The sequence below is a fragment of the Hylaeus volcanicus genome, chromosome 5, assembly GCF_026283585.1.
Source record: "Hylaeus volcanicus isolate JK05 chromosome 5, UHH_iyHylVolc1.0_haploid, whole genome shotgun sequence".
NCBI classification, from domain to species: Eukaryota; Metazoa; Arthropoda; class Insecta; order Hymenoptera; family Colletidae; genus Hylaeus; species Hylaeus volcanicus.
The window spans coordinates 2701628-2721652 of NC_071980.1; the positions used below are offsets into that span (position 1 = coordinate 2701628).

General features: G+C 44.3%; 1 protein-coding gene across 3 annotated transcripts in view; it reads right to left on the reverse strand.

Moving 5' to 3' along the window:
• Positions 1-458: 458 nt before the first annotated feature.
• Positions 459-20025, reverse strand: part of LOC128877068 (insulin-like growth factor 2 mRNA-binding protein 2) — an 86691-nt gene continuing 67124 nt past the window's right edge. For all 3 annotated transcript variants that reach the window (XM_054124029.1, XM_054124030.1, XM_054124031.1), the window contains 6 exons: positions 13494-13667; positions 12783-13163; positions 12438-12693; positions 11999-12355; positions 11221-11472; positions 459-10818 (listed from right to left, as the gene is read on the reverse strand). In XM_054124029.1, coding sequence (XP_053980004.1) covers positions 10597-10818; positions 11221-11472; positions 11999-12355; positions 12438-12693; positions 12783-13163; positions 13494-13667 — 1642 coding nt within the window. In that variant the 3' untranslated portion in view covers positions 459-10596. The remainder of the gene's footprint in view (positions 10819-11220; positions 11473-11998; positions 12356-12437; positions 12694-12782; positions 13164-13493; positions 13668-20025) is intronic.

Sequence of the window (20025 nt, forward strand, 5' to 3'; positions counted from 1 at the left end):
TTGTTCTCTGGGTGGCTGGGTGCCTCTTGGTGTCCTGTGTGCGTGCGTAGGATATGTATCTGTGTCCTGCGTGTGTAACAAAAGAGGTGTACGTGCGTGTGCGGGTATACATGGGTTAACAGAACGACATTCACGAACGTGGATATGTCGTTGCGAAACAAAACGTGTAAATCGAACAGGAAAACGAAGAACGCGTATAAACATCTGTATAATTAAATTGAAAAAAAAAAGAAAAAAGAAATAGATAAAATTACCGCGCCAACAAAGGAACGCGAAACTAACGAATCAACGGGCGATAAAGGACAACCAAATAAAAAGATTTAAAACCGAGCTTCTCACAGGATCAGCGAACAATACTTATACCCTAAAACGACGCACAATGACTCCGTGGCTTTTAAATCAGCCCGTCTCCCAGGGATAGCAAGGGAAACGCGAGCAACTATGCATATACGAATCTCCTCTTTCTTTTTTTTTTGTTTTTGGTATGTTTTTCACGTGTTTTTTTCTTTTCTGCTCGCGTTATCCATCGCTTATCCGAGTGGAAACCAGAGATGGGCAAACTTCAACTGGAACAGTATAGTACAATATTTTTACACATTTTCATTCGTAATTGTAGAGCTCAGATTGCAATCGTCGTCGAACGAACGAAGGATAAAGTTTCGTTTATCCTTGATTCGTTATCGAGAAATTTTATCCGTGATGCCCATCTCTGATAAGGCGCGAACTGTTGCGCGCAACTTGTATCGGGGGTAACGAACGAACCGAAAAGAAACTTCCTTTTCCACCGTACCACCGTTCGTCCTGTAACTTCTTTCCCAGGTTGAACGTGTGCCTCGTTTTTTCCCTCCCGTCTAGCGTGTGTAGACTTTCCATCTCGATTGGCCGAACTCCCGGAAACGGCTATTTTGGGTTTTAGTATTACTCATATCTCGTGTCCCGACTCGCGACTGGGTTTCTCAACACAGGTGAGAGCACTGATATGACAGCACACCGAAGCTCTCTGAACACCAACGACACTCGACTTCCTCTTTTCCTTTCGTTTTTTTTCTCCCTCTTTTCATCCTTATCGTCTTCCTCTTTCATCTTTAACTCGCGCGACCGTCCGCGTCTCGTCTCGCTGGCAGTGTGAGAACGATCGTTGCCGTTTGATCGAGGATTTCATCGATCCGTGGGATCGTCGATGATTGAACGACACAGCTATCGGTTCTATGTATAAACGTAGCAAAATACGAGACGAGCACGACGACGGCGCGGCGATATCGATCGTCGTAATCTTTTATCTTCTATATTTAAAACGGAGAAAACAAAAACAAAAAGAAAAGAAACGAAAAACTGCAGCATATATATATATATAACGACGCTCGCGCACCTAAACAAGAAACACTTCATTCGCTCTAATCACGCATACGCGACGAACGGTTCTATTTTTCACGGGTTTTTTCCTCTTCTTTTTTTTTTTTTGCGTCATCTATAATCCGGTGCACATCGACTATAATCTGTTCCGTTAATAAGTTTAAGCTTTACATATAATATATATCTATGTACAACAAGTGTATAGTGTATATATGTGTTTACTATATGTATACAAGGTCTTCTGGGGGAGGGGAGGGGGTTTGGGGTTTTTCGGGGAGTGTAAATGCAGTGTAGAGAATAAGTTACATACCCGCGCGGTTTTCTCATAATGCCCATTATTGGCAACAATAGGATAATAATAGATAATATATTAAGACTTCGTCAAAACGCGTCTCCAACTCTTACTCTCGTTTCTCTCTCGTTTTGTTTTCTCTTAATCTGTCTCTCACTCTAGCTTCCTAACTCTGTTTAGATCACCTTACGATTAGATTATGTTTCATTCCGTCTTCCATCTTTCATCGCCCCATTCTCTCGGCATTCGCTCCGTAGTCGCACATTCACACGCTTTCTCACCCTTTCGCGAACCATTATCGTCCACTGACGCGCCACGCCCTAAGCTTATCCGATATATTATCTGTTTAGCGATATCACTTGAACCTGTCACATTAACAATGCCCAACTGTATACAATAAGGCCCTCGTTTACCGCCGCGTACTCGGTTCAGAACCGTTTCCCTCGGATCCAGAATACGAACTTTCAGCCCCGTGATCACGATCACGCGAGACGTCGACTAATCACAGTGCTGTACCCAAGAGAATTCGATTGAATTTAATTAACTTCCTCGGACTATTAATGGAACGTGAAATTTAATTTAACTTTAGGACTCGATAATTTTACGATATTTGGTATCGGTGTATCCGGATAAATTTTGTTATTTAATGAATTGATCTGTCGTTGGAGAAACAAGAATTTAGATCATCCCTGTTCGAGGACCAGTCGACACCTCCCGTATCCGGGCGCGTTTCGTTTCCGCGAGACGTTTGTCGCACCTTCCAACGAACGATGGTCTCCGCGGTGTTGGTCGATGCCAGTCGACTCTACCCGATGACTGTTCCCAAAACGGAAAATCCGAGTAATCTCTCAAAAACGAAACGCGTAGACCTGTATCAGTCTCCCCCTCGCCGGGCGGTCTGATCGCGATGCGTTATCTATTTCGAAATACTAATACTAAAGCCCAAAATAATCTACCACCATTCGTTTGTCGGTGTCTGTTTTCCTACCCACTCTCTCTTTCTTGTTTCCTGCTCTAAATACGCGCGCGATCCTCTTGTCTTCTCCGCGAACGACAAAAATAATAATCGTCGCCTCGGGGTTGCACCGAAGCGCCAACGATTAATGTTGAAGTCGTCTCCGATAATTATTATCCCTTACCACTATTTACTATTCATTTATCACTATTAAATATTAATAAAGAAAAAGAAGTGCTGTTAACCTGCTGTGTGGTCGCGACGACGGGGAGGGGGCGGAGCGATCAACAATTCTTGATCCTCGTACCCCGAGGTCGCTTCGTATATTCGCATCGTTTGCTATTGTTAAGTTTCACGCGCGACGATCCACGAAATCGTCCGCGAATGTATATATATTTATATTTATATATATGCTTACAGTGTAGAGGATCGTGTAGATCGATAACGAAACGAACCGATCGCGTCGGCGTCGATCCCTTCAGCGTGATTCGTGTGATTTCCGTTTTAATGTGTCATCAGCTGACGTCGGTGCGGTGAACACACCCCTTTCTGATATTTTATTTCCTCGTCGTTGAACGACGATGTATATCTGTTCTGCGTGTAATCGATGTGCGCGTTTGTATTTTACGTATGCAACGAATTTTTCTTTCTCCATTGTTCAAACTGTGCCCGCAAAGAGGATTTCTTGTTGCACTGCCCTGTCTACTCGAGCGACGATACAAGACGGCGATGTTTTTTGCTGTGTAGACGTTCGACGACGGTGAAGCATTCGAAAAGCAAAACTGAGAATTACTTTTGGGAATCTCCACGTGTGGAGGGGGACTCCTACAATTTTTCCAAGTTTCTCGTCGGAAATTGCGTGCGTGTGTGTGCGAAACATTATTTTTTCGTTCTCGTCTGTCCTCTGAGAGTGTATATACGCGCATGTGTGTGTGTGCGTGAGCGTTTTTCTTCATTCTTTTCTTTTATCGTTTTAATTAATCGTTTGCTATCTTCGCCAACGTTCGCGTCGAGCGGATATGCTGATCCTAACCGTGGCTGATCGAACTGTAAGAGAGATGTCTCTGACCGGATCATCTACAATCGTGTTGCGGAAATGGAAGATTTTTTTTCGTTTTGTCTGGGACCGCCTCGTCGTGAGGCGGACGCTTGGATCTGTGTCTTTCTCGTCTTGGAGTCGTTTTCCCTTTTACTTTCTCCTTTTGCCATTATTTCTTTTTTTTTCTCATTTTTTTTTGGGGGGGGTTTATAATTTTTTTTTGGTTTTCCATCGAAAGTTTTGTCGCGAATCGCGTAGCTGTTACGCGTTAGACGCGTGGATTGTTCCACTTGAATTTCGGCGTTTTCTTTTGTGGTTTTGCTTTGCATCCTGCGCGCTCTTCTTTCTTACCGCGACACGTGGCACTGGGATCTTGTCCTCTCGTCCACCGCAACGGTCTCTCCGCGTGAGTTTTTGTTGCTGTCGTTGCTGTTGCCTCGGTGCGCGAAAATTTCAACCTCATCGGAAGGGGATCTTCGTTTCTTCTCCTTTGGCGAGAAGAGCGTTATGAAATATCTTACCGTAAAAAACGTACAAAAAGATCTCGCTATCTTATATAAACGGTTGGTAAGAACGTGATAAAAAGGTCGATAGAGCTTAACAGTCGTCGGGAGATACGTCGACGATATTGGACGTTCGTAGAAAAAGAAGCCTTTTTTTTTTGTTCCTTTCGTCGAGGCTTGCACGCTTTTCGTTGCTTCGATAAGAAAGATTGGTTTTTCGTTCCCTTTGTCGACGGTGTCTTTTTCTTTTTTTTTCTTTTTCAACGTTTTTGGTTCCTCTTTTGAAATCCGATGCTCGATACGATCTTATCATTTTTTTTTTGTGGTCACTCTCTCACTCTCTCTCCTCGTTCCGCGGGATACATGCATAATCTTAAAACTTAAGCGCCGAGCTTACTTTAATTTTCCTCAATTCTAATCGATAAGCACGATCTTATTCTTTTTTTTTCTTTCTTTACTTCTCTCACGGTAAAATATTCTAGAATACTAACATTTAGATTTAGCGATAAATCGATTTTGTACATTCGTTTTTTGTTGGTATTCCTTATCCAAGTAGATTAAGTTACTCCTCACCGTCTTAATTCGCGCGCATAATAATTTATAACGTTAAAAATCTTCATCTCTTTCATTTAAGTTAATCGTTATTATATTAATAATTTCTATTTAATCTTTTCATTTTTTCATTTTTTTGTTACCTTGTTTGATTTGTACATTCTCCCGTGCGTGCGAGCGAGCTTGCCACAGTCTCCTCCAAAATCTCTTCAATCTTTTTCCATTCTCTCCATTCTCGGCGTTTTAGAAGCGCTGGTGCCGAGGAATTAGCCAAAAAAGGTAGTTCTTGCCTCGTTTTCCTTTTCTTTTCCACGTTTGCGTTCTGACAGGGTTGTAAACGTTGCCTTTTTTCTACGTTTCCGTTTGTTTTCACTTTTTTTCTTTTTGTCTTCTTTTCTGTTGCGTTTAGCTTTCGCTGACTGAACGAATACTTTTGTTCCTCGTTTTCATTTAATCTTCATCGGCGATGGAGCGCAAGAACTGACTGTGAGCGAGCCTTGAAGTCTTGGGGGTGTCTTCCTTTTTTCTCTTCCTGTACTACTGAGACTCCGGATTTCATTTTTCTCCCGCTTCTTATCTTCTTATCGTTGAAATTTCGTTCCAAGAATTGGCGCAACGAAAAAAATGAATCAAAGATCGATGAACGAGCGAAAGGTGTGAAAAAATTCACGGTGCGGGGCAGATTACGGATCGCGAACTTTTTAATTACCTCCGTGCATCTTTTTTTTTTTTTTAGATTTTTTACGTCATTTTTTTTCCTTCGTTAGACAAATATAAAGAGATATTCCGAAAAGGGGGGAGGGGTGGCGATGATTTTCGCTGTTGGATGGATGTCTCCCGCAACGAAATTCTGTGGAAAGAGCGACTGTATTTCGTACTCGCGACGTGCGTCTCTGTTTTCCGTAATTCCTTCGTTCCCTCTGGGCGTTTATCTGTTGTTTTTTTTTCTTCTGGACTTGTTTCGGCCGAAAAAAACAATTTGTTCGAACGCGGTTGCGCGCATCGTTTCAGGAAAAAGGAGCGTCGAGTGATATTCTCGAAGTAGCGTAAATGATTTATCTCGTAGCGGTGAAGGCGAATGTTCTTTTACTGTTGTTGTTGTCGTAGCGGTGATATATAGATGTTTCTCTGCGCGATCTTGATCTTTCTGTGGGTGTTACGCAGTGCGGTGTTCCTTTTGTTGTTCTATGGGTTTTGCTTCTACGATTAACTGATTTGTTTTGCTGAATTCTTTTCTACGTATGCATACTGTTTTTGTTCCTTGGCACTTTCATCGTTTTCTTCATTTCTACGAATGTTATTCATCCTTTCGTTATTACTTCTTTTTTTTTTTTCATTAAATATTTACGCTCGATAAATAAACACGGAAGCGAGGGCCTGCGGGCGAGGAAGGCTTTCCCAGGCGGCGACATCGACGAAAAATCGCGTCGCATAAAACTGCGAGCCCGATCGTCCTGTCGCCAGCCGTCGCAGTGACGTCCGCGCCGAGCGGACCCGGGCGCCCCCGTTTTCCTCCAAATATATTAAATATATTATACAATTTATCCGACTAAAATCTCCTTTATTCCCCCCTGGCGAGCGACAGACGCGCACAGCGCAAAAAGCTGCGCGCCGTCCTCTTTAAATTCTTCCACCACATCCACTTCCCGTCATTTTTTTATTTTATTTTTATTATTTTCTTTTTTTTTAAATCGTTACTCTTTAAATTATTTACTCTTTCCTCGTTTCATCTTTTTTTGCTTTTTTTTTTACGAAAAACACTTCGCTCTCGCTTCTCCGCTTCATCCTTCGCGATTCTCTTTATCTCTTATCTCTATTAAAAAACTTGTTTTCGCCTTCGCATCCTCGCGCCACGCTTTCAATATCGTTAAAATTCATTAAGTTATTAAAAACATCTAACAAAAAAATTGAAAAAGAAAGATTCACTTAGATCTCCCCAACAATGTATCAAAAATAAACTTATACTCTTAGATTCATTTTCTTTTCTCATCTTTCCCCATCCCATTTTTATACTCTCGCGTCGTTATTCTCTCTCGTCTATTCCATTCCACGCTCTCTCTCTCTTTCTCTCTTTAAAAATCGTCTTTTGTTTCGTTTTTTGCTTCAAATCTGGTGTTTCACTTTCCCTCCACGTTTCTTGCTAGCTTGCACTTCCTTCGTTTCTCATTTATCATGACTTCGTTCCATGCACTCCTCGAGTGCGCAGCGAAAACGCGAGCAAGGCAAGAGCAACTCCGCCTTTTTTGTTCACCTCTGAGTATCTTTCCCGATACCAGTCACCGGGTACGATATTCGTGCACTCTCGGAAGTTTCTCGCTTTTCAATCTCTCCCTTTATCTCTCTCTATTCTTCCTCGATAAACAAAAAACTGTAACACGCGATATATCTTTCCCTCCTGTTTCTACACGGTTCACTCGCAAAACTGGATTAATTCATTCCCACCCGCTTTCTAAACTCGTGTATTTTTGTACTAAACGCATACCGAATGCCGTGAATTGAACCGACGCTCGACGATCCTCCGTGAACCGGAAGCGATCGTCGCGCGCGTCGGACGCAAAACCCCAAACAAGGGATTCAGCGTTCTAAGTTGAGCGTCGAAGACGCGCCACGTTCGTTTGCGAAATTAACTACAATTGGATCGTCGACGATGGACCAATGTTAGAATGTAAATACGAAAGTACCACCCTCTATTGCACGGATGGTATTTATATGATCGTGAATGAATGTGCTAGTCTGCAGGACTATCAAACATCGTGAACATCAATAGAGGGTTAACGTTAAATTCCACGCGTTTGCCTAATTGCTTTGAATCGAAGCAGTCGATTTTGCAAAGAACGTGGCGGGCGATCGCGCGTCTCGTCAGTCCGTTAATTTTATCTTCTTTTTGGTCGCATTGATAGATCACCGAACAGGACCTCGCCTGTCCGGTTGGTTTCATCGACTTCCCCCAAGTCCCATAATCGTGTAAAGTCCTTCTCTCTACTCTAGTCCCGAGCCATTAGTTTCCATTTTTTCCTCTTAAATATCTCTTACGCGATCGATCTTTCCGTTTACGATTGAAAACGCTTTCCTGCCCATACGTTGCACGCGCGAACTATCCGTATCCTCGTACTTTGTAGGTTTCCTAGATCAGAACTTAAAGAATTACGTAGTCGTGCGCAATCGGTCACGAGTGTTCCGCGTTTTTTTTGTTTTCTTTTCTTTTTTTAAATGATCAATTCCTCGAATACTCGTCGCGTGGGAATGATCGTGATCGATTGGCCGTGCCTGGAGCCGTGCGTATCGCTGCGAGTGTTTTTGGAATTCGTGGACGCGCGGATTTAGCTACCCTAAGCGGCTCGGGCGGTACCAACGACTTTCAATTGCGTGACAGCTTGGTCAAAGTAATAAAAGGTATGGGGAAGCGTACCGATATGGAAGCATACCTGGTCGATCGCTCCTCGATTCGACGAAACAGTCTGTGTTCACCGCTTCGCTGTTTCTCATTGAGATGCTTAACTTGACTAAACGGTTTGGTTGTCTGAAAGTCGTCGGTACGTTCTCAATTTCTCGCAACTATTATCTTATACAATAATTTGAAAGGAACTCGCTGGCGATACGCATGCTCGCGCACCACGAGGCGAAGAGCGGCACACGATCGTCACGAGATACACACACCGTATACTCGTCAAAGTATCGCTCTTCCCCTCCCAATACTTAATTACTCCCGTGTTCCTTTCCTCGATTAAGCCTAAATCTCTAAATCATCTGTCTCTATCTCGCGCTTCCCTTTGCCGTATATACGCCCTAATCAGTAATTAATCACTTATCAATTAATAGTATTATTCAACACACGCACACTCACACACTATTACATCCATGGTAAAGTAAAAATCCCTGAAAAAGTTTTGTGGCCTTGCTTCCATTTCCATTCCTTTTTCTTCCCCCCTTTCTATACGTCTCTCTTGTCCACTCTCTTCGCTCTAGCGGTTCGCTAACTTCCTCGTGCGTGCCAACGGTCGCTTTTTCATTCTCTCTCGAACATCCTTCTCGTAGCACGAAACAACAGCGCGGCCGTCTCGAATGCTTATTCTGTATTCCTCGAACGTCCGATTCCCTTCCACTTTCTCTTCTACTCACTTCCGCTCTTTTTCTCTCTATCCAATCACTATCTATTTTTCGTCAAAGCGACCCGATGACGTTCTTTCGTCGGTTTCCTTCCTTCCGGGGCGTGTGTCCGACGTCGATAACCACTCGTCGATTCTTCCCCGCAGACGCGTGCGTCCTCTGACCCCTCTCACTGTTGGCTCTTGCAAGGAACTTGAGGCGAGTGCAGCGTGTCACGCATTTTGTCACTTCACTAATACGAAAAAAACTTCATAATCGCTTCTTTGGTATTACGGCGCGAGAGGGGCTCAGGGCGGGACCGCGGGGGGCCGAGAGGCGTCAGAAATATCCTGGCTTACGTCTAAACTGTAGAACGTGTCACGTTTTCGCTCACATTCTTTCGATTAAGTCTCGTTTATATTTCATTTTGCTTGCGCGTGTGTATTTTCCTCTATCTTCGTTTGTTTAAATTGTCTCTGTGCTGTGTGATATAAAAAGACTGTACCTAGAGTAAGTAGTTCCTTTCCTTTTCCCTTTAAAAAAAAAAAAAAAAAAAAAAAAACGAAAAAAAAAAGAAAATCCCCTTTCTCTGTAGTACGCAGCAGAAGGTAAGTAGTAGTAGTAGTAGTAGTAGTAGTTAATAGCAGTAGTAGTAGTAGTAACATGTATAACGTAATGTGTAATCGTTACTTAACTTCTCTGTATATTATTATAACTTTAATATTAGGTAGACTTCTTTCTTTTTTTTTTTTGTAGATTAGTTGGTTTTTATCCTTTCTCTCGTTTCACTTTTCTTTATCATATTTAAATCTTTAACCGTAATGAATGAGGTAATAAGGTTGTGTATGCTTTTTTTTCTTATCATCGTAGTATATATCCTGTTTCATCGACGAGGTGGTTTCGTTAACGCTGCGAAATCGATTCGTTCGAGTTTTTCACCTGTCGTTTCAACCCCCCTGAATGACCGAACTCGCAACGAAACGTTTACGCTACTCGCGTAGATGAGGTGAGAAAACCATGTGTGGGCGCGCGTATGTGTATGTGTGTATGTATGTGTACGGTCTGGTGAACGGGTATGTCGCCACGAAAGAGAATGGAATTTTCTAGCGTTGTCTCTGCTCTACACGGACAGGTACCGAACTTTTTTTTTTTTCTTTCTCTCACCTCGTCTCGCGTGACACGTTTTCGTTAGATGACGTGTGCACCTTCCATCTGGTTCCATATGCGGTACTCGCGTCGCTTATTAATTGCCTTTGTAGAACTATGAGCGTTGTTACTCGTTGCGACGTTAGGTCACGATCGATGGCGATGCGGTCAACAATGATAATTTTTCACATGTCCCGCTGCAAAACCCATCTATAAAAAGGTACGCTACGCGATATCTCTGCGTTCTCGAAAAATCGCGACAAGTACACGTGGCGCTTGGCAGTCTCGGTGTACTTGCGCGAATTAAAAAGGAGAAAAAAAAAATGCAAACAAAAGGAATAATAGTAACAACATAAAGTAACGCCATCGACCGTAGCCCCTCTCTCTTACCCGTTACCGAATCAAATGGATGATCTTTTTGAAGAATATATATCTCGGCTCCTATTGCATGGATTACTCGAATCTCGATAGAAAGCGCTCGCGTGTGCCTTTCGTCCTCTCCCTGCACATCGCTCGGCCGCTCTGCGAGAATCTCTGAAGGATACGTGCCCCGCGAGAAGGAGGTTGCACGTAGCCTCATGACGAGAGAATGTCAAAGCGACGAGGCCACCCCGGCGAATAAAACGGATTCTGTGAGGCGTTGGTCGGCGTCAGGTAAGTTTCAGTGACGTTACTGATTTTGTGGTTGTTGCTGGCTGGATGGCGAGGAGCTCGATTGCTGCTGAGCCGAATGCTGTTGCGTCGTTGTGCCACCTTGTTGAGACGTGGCGCTTCCGTCTCTTCGGGTACGGGAACCACCTTCTTGGCTGCTACCACGACCAGCGCGCGAGCCAGCACCTGCTCCAGGTGCACCAGACTGCAGGACCATAGAGCGAATTCTTCTCTGTGCCGACTGTGAACAGACGAAAATGAGAATTTATGTATCTTATTGAGTCCATCGATTTCCCGTCGTTAACGCCTCGACTTTTGTGTCATCCACGCATGGTGGCCAGTGTCGTTCCAAGGATTGTAAAGATGATCGAAAAGAAAATTATTTAAAATTAAAGTCGCCTTGTGCGTTAATCGAAAAGGCTATATAGATAGAGTAATGCAATTCCCGGACCTTTCTTTGAAATGCTTATTTCTGTTGAAGCGTGGTATACACATGTGTGACTGTTTACATTAAACAATTGATCGATCAATCTTTCAATGACAGTGGGACGGACGACAATTCAAGTTTTATTTATGATAACTGAATTAACGAAGCATGAATGAAATTGAAGTTACAATCGATCGGGTTGAGAATGGTCGTTACCTGAACAGAGAAGAAGGGGCCAATTATATGGACGGTGGCCTCTTCGTCGGCAGAAGGAGATGCTGATTGTTGTTCCGATAGCTTAATGACACTTCCAGTTACACGTTGCAATTCTCTAACATTTTGTCCGCCTTTGCCGATGATTCGGCCAACTTGAGCGCTTGGTACCAAAATTTCGATTGTCAGTCTGACGTCATCGGACCCGGAAACGAATCCTTCCTCGCGCATTTTCTCGAAGATCAAATACTGCGCCTGAAAAACGAAACAAATCGCACAAATGACGAAACGCCGAACACATCTACTAAATTTCATAAGGCTACTTGGATTAATAATAAAAAAAAAAAAATGTGTCGAAGGTTGCAACGGGACCAACTAAACACAATTATTAATGTGGCATTGGTACGGGTAAGCCCTTCGGTATTTTACTATCCCTGCTACATCAAAATCGATGCTTATAGAACGACATCAACTCAAACATTGACAGGGTTTATTATCTAGATATAAGTCTATCGGAAAAGATCGATAGAAAAATATTTCCTCAAGGTGGGGAATCGAACTCGAGACCTCGAGAATCGAAGACGAGCGCCCGAGTCACCGAGCCACGGAGGGGCTCCAAGACTTGGACGTTAGTTAGATCAACATATTCACAATTTATGTATTTGATTATTGATCCAACTACCGTCGCGTGTTTTATGATTCGTTATCTCGAGGAGAAGGTTAATAAAATTATAATTTATAAATGAAAACAACCTCTTTTTCTTTAAACAACGAATCTTACCTTCCATTGAGATTCTGGCGAACCGACGATAGTCACTTTCCTTTCGGTTTGTTGCTCCGCTGGTTTGTCCTGTTCGAGCGGTGCGATTTTCACGCTAGCTCCGGAAAATCTGATGATGTTTCTAATGTGGGAACCCTTGGTACCGATAATGGCGCCTACGCTACTGTTAGGAATGTAAAGGAAGGCAGTTTCCTGAGTGTCGGCAGCTGGAACACCCTGTTGAGTTGGCAAGCTAGCCTGGTAAGGATATGGGGCAGGTCCGGAGCCATACAAGCCGGGACCACGTGAGCTGTATCCCATACCAGCGGTGGACATCATGGCCATCGGGTGCAGGCCAGGGAACATCATGCTTTGTGGCTGTAACAGAAACATTCCTTCGTCACCCGCGATTCTCAAATTCTCGAATTCTTCAAATCTTCTCTTCTATCGCAACACTCACAGCCATTGCCTGTAAATCGTTCTCGTAGCTCTGGCGAAGTTTACTGGAGATCATGGATTCAGCCTTGCTCATATTGTCGATGGTGCCCTTAACTGTGATTATGCGCTCGAGATTAAAACTGTTGATATCGTTAATACTGCTCACGGTGATCTTTGTGTCCGTGTCTTGCATGATTCGCTTGATCGTGGTGCCACCCTTTCCGATTATTCGTCCGATCAAGTTGTTGTGTGCGAGGATCTTCAGAGTGATCTCGGTGCTGCAACGAGGATACAATAACATTACTATTTCGTCTTGGTGGGACACACCAAATATAACATTTTCTGTCCAGCTCCTCGCAGTGCTTACCTCTTGTTTATGCTGTTAGCCTCCTGCTGCATGACCTCCAGGATCTTTTTGCAGGCGTTCGTGCAATTTTCTGGATTGCCATAGATGGTGATGGCTTTCTCCAGGGAACCGACGTTGTCCTTCCGATGAACATCCACACGTGCGCGTGTCATCTGTGTAATCTGGCGTATAGTGGACCCCTGGCGACCGATTATGGCCCCTACCATGTCAGATTGTACGAGAATGCGAAGCGGAAAGTCCGTCTGTCGTCCGGAACCCGAAACTCCGGAGTAGGCGACGCCGCTGCGCTGGCTGCGGCCTCTTCGTCGGCTCTCCGCCGTAGACATTTCCACTTTTAGCACGTTACCGCCGTACTCGTGGTCATTAAACTCGTTCACAGCCCTACGTAACGGAGAAAAAGTCCCGTGAAACGTCTCGAAGCTCATTTATAAAACAAACGCGGGAAACGTCTCGCGCGAGTGAGAGTGGCGCGGTATATCTGGTGTAGCGTCTTCCAAACTTTTACAATCGTGACTCACTGTAGGGAATACTATCGTCGAACGATAGAGCACCGATAAAGAATTTGGAGTCGGTGCTATATTCCACGTATTTACAGGTAACGTGGTAACTCGAAACAGAAATTCGGAATAGTTGTTATCGCGACACAGAATCTTGGCGTCAAGCAAACGATCGTGCCCGGAATATCGAACTGTAAGGAAGTGGTTTACTTACAGCTGTGCTTGTTCTTGCGTCTCATAGCTAACGAGGGCGGTTTGTGTGTTAGGATCACGCGATGACAACTTCTCGATGGACTGCACTTGACCGCAGTTCGAAAACAGCAACTCGAGATCCTCCAATTTGGCGTGACTTGGAAAATTGCTTACGAGAACCTTGGATCCGGCACCACTGTTGTACAAAGAAAAAAGAAAATTCCAAGTTAACGATTTTACATCTCGATAATGGACGGATTAAACAGACAGACGATCCACAAACTTTCGAGAATTCGAACCGAAACAAAATGCTATCGATCCGGTGACGATTGTGTCGTATCATTTGAAAATTGAACTATGAATATTTGTTCGCGATCGCGAGTCGTGGATTAGTCATTGACATTTGAAAAAAATAGAACAATCCTAGAGGATAAAAAAAATTGTCAAATAGCAAAGCGAGTACTAGTTGTTCGAAATTTAGAGACAGTACGACAAATGAAAGACGATTCGACGATTCCAATTAACCGAGTACTGTTTTATTCATTTTTCCCTTGTTCCTAACACACGCGCAAAATAACGTATCGATTGACCACTACGAGCACGTTGCACATGCATGGGAAGGTCTTTGTCGGCAATGAAAGTTAAACGAATGTATCCGGTATTTGTTTTAATTTGTTTTTGATAAACAAATTCGTATATATTATTTATTCAAGAATTTGAATTACGAAATGAATCTACAATTATATTTAACGTGAACGTATACGAGCTGATCAGACCGACTATTTACAGATCGAACTATCGTTTATTACTGGAATACAATGTCGTCTATCTCTGGTTGTCGCATTGTCCTTGCTATATAATCCTATCAGCTTTTTTAACGCCAGGGATAGAAATATCGCGTCTTTTCCTATTTAACGTTGCTTTCGGATAACGCGATATCTCGTTTCTCTCTTCTCTGTTGGTTTAGGGAAACTAATATCTTATCTCCCGTTGTTTCAACAAACACTTCATCCATCTAAAACAGTTTTTTCCCATGTCAAACTGGCTCGATAAAAATAATCCCAAATTCCTTGTGCTATTCAAATACGTATAATTACCAGTAAGAGACGATTTCACGTTTTATAGAGCGAACGAACCGCGGTTAATATTCAACGCGAAGGAAGCAACGCGCTATCATTGGACCTCGACTGATAGAGGGAAAGTACGGCCAGAAAACCAGTTCGTAAGTTCCATATTGCGGCTGCAAAAGTGCGGAAACTGGGTCGAAATTGCGAGAACGGTGCATTGCAACGAATATGCGTCAACGAGAAAAGAAAATCAACCGTGAAGTATAAGTGATCGTTACGAAATATAGGAATGCTTCGCTTAATAATTAAACACACGCTCAATGAGACATGGACAAGGATACAAGTGGAAGCACAACCGCGTAGCTGGAGGACTTGTATACGTACAGTGTATCGTGACATGTGGGACCCACTTAGGATCCGGGACACAAAAACAATGAAAAAAAGGTCGTATAAATACGTGCTCCATTTGACCTTGTTTCCAAGTTATCGCAATTTGTCTATCTCCACAGGGAGTTGCTGCTTATTTTTCTAGGAAGAACTCCGAACGGTTACCATCGAACTAAATACAACTCTGCTGGTATTGCGTTGTCACGATAAAATCATTTGTTATTTTTAACGTTGGGGGTGGCCAAATTCCATTTTGTCTAGGGCTCCGTTTCGTCCAATCCGTGGGCAGAGTTGCGCTCGTTCGAGGGTGAGGGAAACTTCGTCAAAGATACCGTAGGGTATTTAAGTCTAATTCAGAAACAGTGGCGGTTGTTCGGGGCTAATTGACTCGGTGCGGTTTCACGTGCGCGAAATCGCGAAATCTGACGAGCCACGGCCCTGCGCGACGCCGACATGAATGAACCAAATGGCAAGTAAGAAGAGGACGAGGAGCGTAAAGAACGAAAAGGAGGGGTTGAAACGGCTGAGACTCTCACTTTCGTACGTATCGATTTTTCAGCTCACCGACCCACTCAGCGCCAGGGGCTTTCGACTAACCTTGAAGAAAACGCACCGAGCGACCCAGCTTGCGCACGGCCAATTATTACAGCTCGCTGAAGACCGTTGATTATCGCGTTGCGCGGACCACCCAACGTCTTATCCGACTCTACGTTTTTAACAACGATCAAAACGAGGGTAGTAATAATACTTGCATACAAAACAGGTATTTCGAGAAACGCAAGTTTTTGGAAGGATAACGAACCCTATCGAATACGAAAGACGTGTGTTTTAGCAAGTAATAAAAATTCGAACAGATACCTAGAAAAGCTGCTGTTGGATAAGAGGACCAGATAAATGATAAATAATCAAACCAACGCGATAGCGTTGATCCAAGAGGCTACCATTCGACGAACATACACGTCGTCAGCAGCGAAAGGGTTAACCAAACAATTACCGTGGAACGACGCGTTCCTGCGGTGCCAGGTCTATCGTGGTTCGGGGGTTCGACGAAGCAAACTCTTCGACGTGCACGTGCTCGCGCCTACTAGAGAAAAAGAGAGAGGGATGGTACACACCCCCGTCCGACCGAGAAGTCGACGGTTGTGTCTCTCTGTTAGTATACAGAGAGAGTTGGTGTGCACGCGTGTGCTACGGGGGGGGTTCCATCGAGAACCAAGGGTGCACGGAGGGCGTGGGAGGGTGATAGAGGAAGGGCAGGCCTTTGTTTCGTGTGCTTTTGGGGATTTTCGGCGGCACCCGGGTAGCGTGAGGTGTATATGCGGGTGTGCGCGAGTGAAACGTTGATATCGTCGGTTTCGTCTGACTCGCGGGTCCGTCTCCTCCACCCCTTCCCGCCTCCGCTCACCTCCGGAGGAACGAACGAGCCAGACCCCCCTAACCACCCCCCCACTCCAAAAAAACACCACCGCCACACCATAGCCAGCCTCAACCCTTTTTGCCGCCTCTTTCCCTCGCTACCCTTCCTGACCACCGGCCTCTCTAGAGCCCTCCCGCCCCCTCGGTGTCTCTCTTCTCTTCCTTCGCCCCTGCACAACCCGACGAGGCATCACCCTCGTCGGATCTTGCACGCACGTGTAACTCGCGATTTCGTCCGTTCACCTTTAACGAAAGGCGGTAATGTATTTTCGTGCACCGGCTGGGAGCGACGGAGAAAGGGGAGGAAAACCGCGCGCGCCTCGCGAAGGGCAGAGGAGCAGAAGAACGGAACACGACGACGCGAAAGGGACAACGGGAACGCGGCTGGGTTGCTTCCGAGAGAGACGGAGAAGCGCCTTTTCTAAACCCCGCGGCGGATACACCCCCGGGGACAGGGATGGACGCGCGACGACCGCAGACCACGGGTCACCCCCGTGGAAGAGCTTTTGATCTCGCTTAAGACACCTTTTTTCGGACTCTCTTTTCTTCGTCTGCCTTCCTCCCACCTTTTTTTTCTCCCTGTTTTCGTTTTTTTTTTCCTCTCTTTTTTTCCTCGTTTAACGAGCCAATGGACTCGGACGAGCTCGACGCGACCCGGCGTCGAGTGACCGAGAGGGGGTGGCCAGAAGGTGGTGGACGGTTGACGAAAAGTTCGAGGGTCGTAATGCGGCGCGGTTAATTGCGAAGGGAATTGGGACTCGTTGCGCGCCGCTTGGCGGCGTAAAAATGGAACGCGTTTACGCCGGGGAGGTGGGGGGTAATTAGCGAGGGTGCGCGTGTCGATATTTTTTTTTTTTTCTTTTCTTTGTAGAGACGCACGCTATGGAATTACGCGCATTATCGTGCGTCGCGGGTTCTGTGTCGGCTGTGTGTTTATGTTTCGACGTGGAACATTGTTGGAATTGAGTCCGTGCGACCGAGATAAGGAACATGGATGACAGTCCTTTTCACCGAAGAATTAAAAAAATTAATTCCGAATGTTAAATATCAAAGAAAATAAATTTGAATGAAATTCTTGAATTTCGACGAAGTTACGAAAATAAATAATCCTAACTCATGTTTCTCTAATTTATTTGCTTCAAGGTTTTATTCGAAATCATCGTATTAAAAATTCTACAAATGCATGCTGCTCTGTCTTTCGTTATTATTAGGAATATCGGCACCGCGTTATTCCTGTTATTTTGTTCGAGGAAAGAAACAGGGGCACTCGGTCGCAACGCACAGCCCTGAGCCGGAGGAGCGTCGACATCGTTGACTGAGCCGCCGGGGCGCACGGCGCTAAAATCGATTTTGAAAAGGGAAAGTGGCATGTACGTGCCAGCAGCGTGGCTTTGCATGTACAGTATGCGCACGATTCGCGACAAAAACGTGTAGGATGTAAAACTGCAGCCGCGCCGAATAAAGGTTGCACCACGTATGCACACACGTAGAGGCAGGGATGGCAACGAGCGCGCTGGCAGACAGATACGACCCCGGGCACACATTCTCGCGGTTGAGAGAACCCGTACGAGACGGGGTCTGCTTGATTCCTCTTTTTCCTGTTCACGAGTAAGCTCTTTCCCATTCATGTGTGAGCGTTAGAAGGGAACTTTCGTCTCGACTCGGTGTAACGTGCGTGTACCTGTGCACGGGTGCGTGGCACGTGTGCCACTCCACCTTCGCGTTCTACACGTGCGTGTGCATACCTCGCGCGTGTACACTGTGTGCTCGACTCCGTGAATGGCGCCAGATGATGACGATTCCGGCGATTTTCGCTGCGGCTAATCGGAACCAACCGTGGGGCTTTTGCAGGTACCCGAACATTTCGGGACGGGTGTCGCGTATCTCTGTCGACGTTTCTCTTTAAACGGTTCGAATGGGATTTTTCGGACAAAACTTCCACCCGATGCGTCCGTAAACAGATAAATAGAAAATTGGAGTTTGAAATGGAATTCACAAAAGTCGAAGGATAAAAATTCTTGTCTAATTGGAATAAATATTTCGTTCGTCAAAATATAGATTCCATGTTAATACGAGCCAAAATGACTAGATCAAAATTATTGATCGACCTCACTGGACCGATACGATTGGCCGATTTTTTCAATTTTTCTACGAACAATTCCGCGATGAACTATGCTTTTTTTCCACGCGTACACGTCCGTGATACCGAGTAATGGAATATGACGTTGGCTTGGCGATTGGAACAATTCCGAGCAATCCTGTGCGAAAAGAATTTTCACTACTATCGGTCTATGCGCCGATGAAGTCAATGCACTATCCGCGGAAAGCTTTAGCATTAATCCTGTTTTCCAATTTTTGATATCCAGATAAAAATACTTCAAAATTTTATTTCATTTTTCGATCATTTTCTTTTTATATAACAACCTCGCAGTTAGAGTTGATTTAGTCAGTGCCAATGAAACAAGGACTAAGTTTGTTTTGCCTAGATTCGCTGACACCGTTACCAGACAGCCTTCGGATGTTCATACTAATGCATATCCACTTAAGCGTGTAACAGAGTGCTGGTAGATCCTAACATGTTCAAACACTCCGTAATATAATCATCTCCTAACTATCGACTCCTGAAATGGTATATTTTTCGCATTATGGGATTGATAATTAACGTGTCAACCAAATTTTACTCCTGTAACTAATTTTTACTCCAATCGACACGAGTTTTCATATTTCCAGGTAAGGTAAATTTTCTACAATAACGCGCGAATGATTTACGACGCCTTCGAAACTCGTTGAAGTAGATAGCGCATCGTATTGGAAAACGATAGGAGCCCGATGCATTGCGTTCTACGCAACGGAGATAAGACGCCTGCGAAAAGTTGTTAATATTGACACACTGCTGGTGCTAACGTTGCCATCGGTACCACGTTGTGTTACGTACTTTATGTAAGTGCAAAGAACGGAGATAGTAAACGACGATCTGTGTGGTTCGTAGATGGTTAACTCTGAAATGAACTCATCAAAATTAAAATTACACTTTTATTTGTCAATCTAATGTCCAACAAGGATAAGTGCCCAGAGAGTGTGTATTCTGTGGAAATATCGAGCGTATAAATCGTGTCATCAAGATAACTAAGACTAAAATAATTATTAGCAACGGCATAACGGTTCGTGACCAGTTGAATTTCTTTTCTATAAAAAAAGAAATAAATTGCTCGATTTCTCTCGATAACATCGCGAAGCCTCTGCGTCTCCCGCCACTTTGCAGCAGTGCGAGTTTAATCGAAACGAACCAGATATTATTAATGCCGCAAGGTACTAATGCTATCGTCGTCATCTGAAATAATGTTGGTTGAAATGAACTCAAACATCGGTTGCATATAATATTCACACCAATGCGACACGCACAGCGTGGAACTGTGCGTCGATGAAAAATTTCTGCGACCAAGTAATACTTTGATGTTGAAAACCGCATGGCATACATATTTTAAATGCCACGAAACAAGTGTGCACGAGGGACTATTGAAAATATCGAACGTGACTCAACGACTGGGCGTGATATGGGGAACTTTACGCGTGCTGTAGTTTAAAATACCTCTACTCTGTATTTTAAGACTTGTTTAGGCTCCGAATACACGTGCGCGCGCGTGTTTTTTAGGGATACGTGAGAGTATGCATTTGAGATAATAG